This window comes from Epinephelus moara, chromosome 8, assembly GCF_006386435.1.
Source record: "Epinephelus moara isolate mb chromosome 8, YSFRI_EMoa_1.0, whole genome shotgun sequence".
NCBI classification, from domain to species: domain Eukaryota; kingdom Metazoa; phylum Chordata; class Actinopteri; order Perciformes; family Serranidae; genus Epinephelus; species Epinephelus moara.
In genome coordinates this window covers 21465861-21474661 of record NC_065513.1, presented here as the reverse complement: position 1 = coordinate 21474661, position 8801 = coordinate 21465861, and the positions used below count along the sequence as shown (strand labels likewise).

The following is an 8801-nucleotide window of genomic DNA, read 5'->3' as shown; positions in this document are numbered from 1 at the left end:
TCCTCCCACTGAACTGTTTACCAAGAAGCTGAGCTCCTCTAACAAAAACAAGGGCTGGGACTCCAGAGAGAAGAGCAGTGTGCTTGATGAATATCTAGTACAGGCTCTTCGCCCATTTTAAACATTTTGTATTTTCATTTTTATTTTTTGAAAGGGAAAAAGCACAGGAGCGCACCATGTCGGTGAATTCAGCCCGTCAGCTCTGCAAAATGTTCATCTCCCTGCACGTTGTTTTCCTGAGCGTGGCCGCGGTGGAGAGCAGTGCCTCAAATGGGAATGAAAAAGGTAAAAAAAATAATACATTATTATGATGTTTGTCATTTGTTATAAAAAGTGTGTAGCCTTTACTTAAAATCCCAAGCATCATAATATTTTTTTCCTTTCTTTTTTGATTGCACAATCACTTAAATGTGTTTTGCTCACATGCTGTTTTATTGCTATTCTCAGACTGCGTGAGATCCAATGGTGTGGAGTACAGAGGGGAAACACAGAGCTCCTCCTCGGGTCTGACCTGTTTAAACTGGACCAACACCACTAGAGACTATGATGTTGAACTCCATCCTGATTCACAGACGGGTAAAAAAAACAAAACATGAATAGATGTGTCTTGTTTTGCCCTACAAACTGAAGTGACTGTTGGAGTCAGCAGGAAACTGAGTATTTAAAATGTCACTGATGTTGATAGGTACAACAGTTCCCCCACAGGATAACAAACAGCTCTTACATCTTTGCTGAGATGTTGACACATAGTTGCACACATTACAAACTAAACACAGGATTGATATTTACAGCAACTGATTTATCTGCTTATGGTGCTAAATTGCTTCTCTTATACACCAGCTGCTGATTCCTTTCTCTGTGCTCATGGAGGCCTGTTCATTGTGGTGTGATGAAGCCGTGTAAATGATTAATGAATCCAGTGGTTTACCCACACAGCACGACAGGCAGACAGACCAGAGACAGGCCTACATTTCCAAGAAGCATCAGTAACAGTCGTGTGCTGTTTCTATCGTACCTCCTGTAGGTGTGGGAGATCACAATTACTGCCGAAACCCAGACTCCTCTGAGAGGCCTTGGTGCTACATTGCTGGCCCAGATGGGACAGTCCAGAGACAATCGTGTGCAGTTGACACATGCAAAGGTAGGTAAACATTGAACAAACCAACTGGTATTTGAAGCAAGAAATTAAACATTTGTAGAAAACTAGACAGAGCCCCATCTGCAGAAGTGCGACCTCGCAAATATGCAACCTCCAAATTAAGGACAAAACAATACTAAAGTGACAGCGTTTCTTTCTCTCTGTGAGTTTTTTTTTTAGCTCTGTTGATGCTGCCAGCAATTACTTTCTCTTCCTTGAAAGGGTCTCATTATTTTAAAATATGGGCTATGCAAGGGAGAAATAATGAGGTGAAATTTTTTGAGTTATGCAAATGTTCTAATTAGTCATCACAACAAAAAAGACAGCTTAATGAGAGATGATGCAGGCAAATTATAAACTTTTATGGGTCAACAAAAAAGTTTTTAAAAAGATTGCTCTTGGTGTGTTTACCACAGATAAACTATGTGCAAGTGTTAGTCTGCAGTGGGTCAGTTGGTCAGGGTTAAGCCACTGTGAGAAGTCTCGTCTACTTTGCCCTTTGTTTCGTCCTTGTCTTGAAGCCAAACCAAGGCACACAATAACAAAGCCCTGCAGTCACATGTCAGAAAGTTAAGTTTAAAGAAAACTGTTGACCACACCCCCGAGACCTCAGCTCATAGGCGGAGAGGAACAGTTTTCACTTGGAGACAAGTCTCCAATTGGCTGCTCCAGTTTATGACGTCACGCCTTTTAACTCCGGAGTTCGAAAACAACAACCTATGTGAAGGAAATGGAAAACCAGTTAAAGAGCAGAAGCTGACATGTGCGAGCTGAACCTTCCTGTCTGCTGAGATAGAGCTTGTTTATGTCTGGTACATAAAAGCATGCGCGAAACCAGTCTTCCTGATTTATGTTCCAGCTTCATGAGAACAGTGTCAGGGCTGTCCTGCTGGTTAGAAGGGTTTTTGCATCAGTGGTAACGTTGAACTAACAGTAATTGGAAACCACACTGTCCAGATAATGCACCAGTAAGTGCATTACTTCAACAAATGTCTCCACACGTTATACAATTATAATTATTATATTGTGATAAAGGACATTTTCTGGAACAACAACTGATAAACTGTTTATGTGCAAAATAACCTGACATACACAACCTTTTTGGCTAATTCAGCAATTTCAGTAGCTGACAAATATAGATGCTTCATCACATCGATGCAAAACTCATATAAAAATCCTCATGAAAGCAGTCCTGCTCATTGATCTCTAATATAACCCACAGTGATTTAATACACCCTGAGATATTAATGTAGAAATAGACTTTTTTTTTGCTTTATCCTATCATTATTAAGTAAATATTGATTGCACAAAGTAATGGCTGTAGAATACGGACACCATCTGCATTTAGATTGGTTCCCTATAAGCCTCACTTCACTGCAATTTTTTCTGCCACTGGATACAATCTCCTTGGAAAATGAAGGCTCAGTTTACGGCACAAAGAAAGAACGTCAATGATTGTGGAACCAAAACACGAAGAAAACAGCACACGTTTTCTGGTAGCTATCGGTAGCTATCCCCTGTCACCAAAGAGCATCAGTGTAGGTTCTTTGCACCTACAGTACCCAGTACTGGAAATGGCAGTGGAGCAACCAAAGTAACTGTAGAAACTCTACCCAGCAAAAGAAAAAGAGCCATGTAGCTAGGCTCTTAGGAAAGCGGAAAGCAATCCAGTTGACTTTGCGACATTGGCAACAACAATAATACCACTTGAAACACCAGTGGGGACAAAGTTAAAAAGTTGGTACAACTAACGGCACCACGGTATAAAACACATTGCAAAATCAATGATATACACATTTATACTACAGTATATTATTAATTTTGCCCCAACTCTGTGTGGTAAAATATTCTATTGGTGGTTAAGGCCCAGACACACCAAGCCAACATCAAAGAACTAGTGGCGATGAAGGTCAACTGTTGCATTGCCTCACATCGCCTTTGTCTTGGCCAAAAAGTTGCACTTGAACACACCGCAAAGACTACAGCCAACAGACAATTTGCCTTTACATACTGTGCCTGTGTGAGAGGAAATAAAGGATGGATTCAAGATACTACTTCGCCAGTTATCACAATAACAATGCAACCCAATGTTAAAAGAACATCGGGTTGTCCATAATTGTTTTTGTTACTGTGCACTAGTGAGCAATAACACAAACAGTTACGAACTGTCAGGGCCCTCACAGTTAAAAAATTACAGTTACTACTTGAAGTGATTTGGCTTCCATTGGAAGTGCATCAACACAAGCACAACTCAACACAGTAGCATCCCCAATTAAAACTAATTCAACTTTTGTTTAACACTGGCATTGTTTATTTCTGTCTTTAGAACAAGCTCCTACTGTACCAGCAGCGACCGGATCCCTCAAACCCACAGGAACCATTCCCTCCACAGAGAGCTTTCAGCCGGCCAAGTCGAGAGCCTCTCAGGGAGAAGTTGCTGCAGTACAGCCAGTGATGGGAATCAGCCAGAGAGTGCGCACAGCACCCAAAAAGAAAAAGGACCTTGGCATGCTTGGTATGTTGTTAATGTTGATGGTGCACTATACTTCCAGTTTGGATTCATCTCAGTTTTGTATTTTGCTACATGAACTAAATATCTTCAGTTTGTATGTTGAGTTTTTAACCTTTTATGTCACCTTTTGTTTTTTAGGCTACGTCATCGGCATCTTCATGATGGCGATTATAATTGTCCTCGGAGTAGGCATCACATTTGGATACTTCTATAAGAGGTCAGTATCTAAATCACAGCAAGATCATCAGTAGTTAGCGGTATTTGATTTAAGAGGACCCAATGTACAGCATCTTTAAAGAGGCATTTAAATGACTTCCAGGATGTCATTATGACATTGTGTTGTCTGCTGTAACTGCAACATTAAGTCACAGTGTGATGCTTCAAGCCCTTCTTGTGGTTTCCTGTTTTCACTGTAACATGTGGTGTTGTTCACAGCTTGCAAAGATGTGCAGGAGCAATGCCAGTGTGATTTGTTAAAACACCTGATTGCATACATGTTTAATGGTCTCTTGAGTCGAGGGCGTCAGCTGTTGTTCACATTCCGGTGCACTCTGTTCTTCCTCTTTGATGTAACGCAGCGATTTAAATGTCTTTATGCCACAACAACCGCGACAGAACATGGGGAGGAACATGGCAGGATATGAAATGGCTACGGTCTATTTTCAGCATTCTTATTTTATATTCTTAAAAGAGAAGAGAGGCTTGAATTGGATGGAAAAGCCTGCACATTCGCTGCAGTTATGTAATGTTCAAAAGGATGACCCCAATGTTGTGTTTCCCCTTGGCACAGCACAAAATGCCCGTACAGATCTGGGTTTGGCTGTCAAATCTGATTAGCAGTGCCCTGGTCTTTGTTGTCTATATTTAGGAGGTGATTATTAATAAGGAGGAGCAGCACGTTATGTCAGAGGGTTTATATCTGCCCTCAGAGTACTGTGACATCACCTTCAGTAATGGGAAAGTTGTGTGGCAAGCATGCCCAATTCAGCTGCCCCTCCATAGGCCAGGAGTGGCTGTACAGTACCATACGCCTCCTGCAATATACATGAAGTTGACTCTCTTCACTTTAGACTTCTCCTGGCCAGAGAGAGTGTAACGCATGCAAATGTTGGGAAAAGGCTCTTGACCAACCAGTAGGAGTAGGTAGTGTACTGAGAAGGACGCAGATCCCCTGCAGGCGTTCTAAACATGAGCACAATTAAACACCCGAGGCTCTGCAGTGATGAGCAAGAGTTGGAATCTGTGCCATTGGGACGCCCCCACTGTTAAAAATAAATCACATCAGACTGTTGTGCAGTATTCAGTCTTTTATCATATTCTTGTGAACAACCTGTACTTGTTATTTAAAGACTCTCTCCACTCAATTTTTTTTCTGTTTCTGTGCCCTACATTGTTTTAAGTTGACTATACGGGTTTGGATCTTCGCAAAGTCTGTCACTAGAGAGGTGTTTTCACATTCCTCTGCTGAATGGGGCGATGTCTGTGCAGTTCTTTAAAATATGAGACTCAAATGTACGCCGTGCAAGCTAGCCGATCTCTGTCTAATACAGGAAAAAATTATCTTTGACAACACTTGCAAAGAGCACACTTGTCAGTCTAGAGGGCAATAGCTTGCATTAGCATAGAGAAGCTTCCTTCCACTATCTACCAAAAACACCATCCTAGCAGCTAGCCTAGTTTGCCAGGCAGCCAGCTCCAGGAAGCTTCTAATACCTCTACATTATCCCCAGTAAAATAGCACATTGACAGATTAAACAACATAAATACAACATGTTATTTTGAGGTGTTAATTTTGTTACCTTTGGACAGAGCCAGGCTAGCTGTTTCCCTATGTTGTGCAGAGCCAAGCCAACTATCTACAGGCTCCTGCTCAGACATTAAAGTACTCTTAATCTTCTCAACTAATTCTGGGCAAAAAAACAAAAAGATGAGCCACACCTTAGTGTTGAGAATCAGCGGTGATATATAGAGTTTCATTATATGCTGCTTTAAAGCGTGCAAGTAGGAGGTGTTCTGAATCAAAGAGTGTGTTGCCGTGTTTTGGCTCCAGATCAATAGAAAGCAGCCTCATGCTGCTCCCCATCACTGTGTTGCCTTGAAGGAGATAAACTACTCGCCAGCTTGTCAGCTCTCTGTTCCCTTTCACCATCTGTCCCTTGCCTTTGCTGCAGACCTGGCACTTGTTATAACAGGCTCTGTTATCTATGTACAGTATGTTATCTCAAGCTCCTTATCGTGAATATTTAGCTTGGGAGGCCCCCTAAAAGTGGTGCTGTACATAGACAGGCGTATTTAAAGGGTAGCTTTGATATTTTTTTAACCTGGACCTCATTGTCCCATGATTTTGTATCTAAATGACTAATATGGGAACAACAGTTTTTGAAATTGGTCCAGCATAAGTAAGAGCACTGCAACTGGCAGCTGTAAAACAGACTGCAATGTAACATTAATGGGCAATTGTGTACCATCAGTTTACATCCACTAAAAGTGTTTGTTTTTGCCACTGACAGGCTAAGTGTCTGACATCATTATGGAAAGGATCCCTACAGAGACAGACCTTTCTGCTAGAGAGTAAGATATTTTTCTGTTTAACCAGAAACAGCCCTGAAATCACTGTCGCAAAATCCACCAGAGTCCATTTAAATAAACAGTAATTTTAACATGTGTCAAGCCAACACATTTTCACATCTAACTGGATGAATTGAGGGTTTATTTCAACCAAACTAGAGTCAGTGATTGTTAGAGCAGTGAAAAGACGAACAAGGGCTTCTCTTGTGAGTTTAGTTTTGTTTCAGTCGACTTTGAATGAAGTGTGTTTTACAATAATAAAATTACTGTTTGTTTAAATGGGGTCTGGTGGCTTTGGCGAAAGCGATTTCGGGGCTGTTTCTGGTTGAACTAAAAGGATCCTACTCTTTAACAAAAAAGGTCTTTGTCTGCAGTAATCCTCTCCTTAAATTTTCAAGACACTTAAGATAATAATTTTAACATGTCAGTAGCAAAATCAAGCACTTTCAGTCGACGTAAATTGACGGTGCACACATGCCCACAGTGATTTCATTGTTTTGCCACTGCTGGCTTCAGATCTCTCACTCAATACTCAACGATTTCAAAAACTGTTGTTGCCATTGGTCACTTAGACATGGAAACATGAAAATAGGGTCCAGGTTGAAAAATACTGTAGTTACCCTTTAAGGCATCACTATGATAGCTACTTTTATTATGATAAGACTTGACATGAATTTTTAATTTGCATTACAGCTTTGATGTTAAGCTAAGAGGAATAATTAAAGCGACTACAATCAATATTTTATCATCAGATCACATGACTACTTGCATGTGAGGAGTCACTCGTACTGATGGATCTCTGTTGTTTGTGTTCAGGGGCCGGGACCTAAAGAAGCAGCACGAGCAGCGAGTGTATGAGCGCGAGATGCAGAGGATCACTCTGCCCCTCTCAGCTTTCTCCAACCCCACCTGTGAGCTGGTAGACGAGAACACCATCGTGATCACAGCAGAGCACGAGACCACCCCCGTCCAGGAAGGCATAGAGGGCGGGGACCCTCTCATGGGCCAGCAAGCCGGGACCCCCGGAGCATGAATTGGCATGAAGTCCTCAAACGCAGGACTGTGATACATAATTTTGTGGACCAAAACACTTCACACATCTTTGTTTCTCCTTTCTGCCTCCCTGAGTAACCTCTGTTTTAAAAGGAGTAGGGGAGCAGTGTTCGCTCCAAAGACTTGAACTGAATGCTGTGTCCTTTGTGTCCCCTGTCCTTTGGTTTTTATACATTGGAGGCACAAACAAGATAAGCTGTGGACATAATGTTAACAACTAAAAACCATTGAGGTGAATCTGTTGTTAATGAAAATATGTCATGAGGTCTATGACATTGATTTTTGTTACATTTGATAACCAAGAAAATAAGATCATAAGCTGCCCCCTTAAATCACAGTATGGATTTCGAGTCTACAGGATTAGCAAGTGTATGTTATGGTGTGTAATGAAACCAGTTCTTTATGAAGAGATTGTGTTTGGAATGGGGGTTAATAATGTTTTGTTTTTAGTATGTTTCCATGTGGAGAAGGTGCTCTCCTCAGGAGGTTTCATTTGTATTGACCTGTTGGCTGTGCCGAAGGAGACGCGGATAAGAAATGTGGATGTATAAAGACTGCTTTGTCTTGGAGACACACTGGTGACACAGATGTCTCCAAAAATATCCTCCTCTGTGACAGGATGAGGGAACATGAGGTAAAACAGGCCCACTAAAGACAAGGGAAGTCCTCCAACTCTGCCTTAGCATGTAACTCCTGAATGTATTTGTTTATGTTAAACCCGGATGATTTTTTTTTTCTCTTTGTACTCAACTGACGGGCGGTCGCTGGCAGACATGAAAGAGGACTTGCCCTTTTCTTCCACAGGTTAAGGAGTGACAGGAAATACACAGAGTGCTCTCAGGAAGCACGAGAGACAGTAGATAGTCCTCTCAGGACAAAACAGCACTGCCACAACACAGGACAGAAATCAGAAAAAAAGGAAACGTCTGTCTTTGCAGAGCAGGGCGGCAAGTGTATTGAAGTGCTGAAGAAGCCTGGTGATTAGATTCAGACATTTGAGTTATGCACTTGAAGCTTCAGGGAAGAGACAGGGATGGAGTAGAATAGAAATGGTCCAAAGTTTGATGTTCGTTCATTCAGAGTGCATGCACATGGTTACCTGCTGTATGTTTGTATTCAGGGGCCATTTTTCTGCATCCTAAAAAGTAGAACTACTGATTGAAGTCATTTTAGAAAATACCTGCCTGGAAATAGAAATCATCGTACACAGAACATTTTATTTTGTTACACGTAATGCGCCATTACTTCCCAGTGTGTTACCAGATTGTTACCACTCCATCACTCCATATGATCTTGTTTTGTGATTATTGCTGGATCCACATCACTGGTAATCTTAAGTTACTGCTGCTCCATTTATTTTAAGTGTCTGTGTGCTGGTTACTCATATTTTCTTCATATAAGCAACATGTTCAAAATGCTGTTGTTTGGCATTTGAATTTAGTACTTGTATTTGTATGAATGCAGATTTTCACTGCTGTGACTGAAATAAAACATCAAACCGATGCACTATGATGTGATGTGTCTGTGTAT

The 8801-nt window shown here is 41.3% G+C and overlaps 1 protein-coding gene across 1 annotated transcript; it reads left to right on the top strand.

Moving 5' to 3' along the window:
* On the top strand, window positions 1-8783 carry pik3ip1 (phosphoinositide-3-kinase interacting protein 1). Its single transcript, XM_050050065.1, has 6 exons — window positions 1-285; window positions 448-576; window positions 1025-1141; window positions 3465-3653; window positions 3789-3867; window positions 7035-8783. The coding sequence occupies exons 1-6, from the start codon at window positions 177-179 to the stop codon at window positions 7249-7251; spliced, it is 840 nt and encodes a 279-aa protein (XP_049906022.1). The 5' UTR covers window positions 1-176; the 3' UTR covers window positions 7252-8783.
* Window positions 8784-8801: the final 18 nt, after the last annotated feature.

What these genes read in the sequence shown, in the direction of transcription:
- pik3ip1 (XM_050050065.1), top strand. Translation starts at nt 177, where the DNA reads ATGTCGGTGAATTCAGCCCGTCAGCTCTGCAAAATGTTCATCTCCCTG. An exon ending in CCATCCTGATTCACAGACGG is followed by an intron (nt 577 to 1,024) that starts GTAAAAAAAACA and finishes TACCTCCTGTAG; the next exon opens with GTGTGGGAGATCACAATTAC. An exon ending in TTTGGATACTTCTATAAGAG is followed by an intron (nt 3,868 to 7,034) that starts GTCAGTATCTAA and finishes GTTTGTGTTCAG; the next exon opens with GGGCCGGGACCTAAAGAAGC.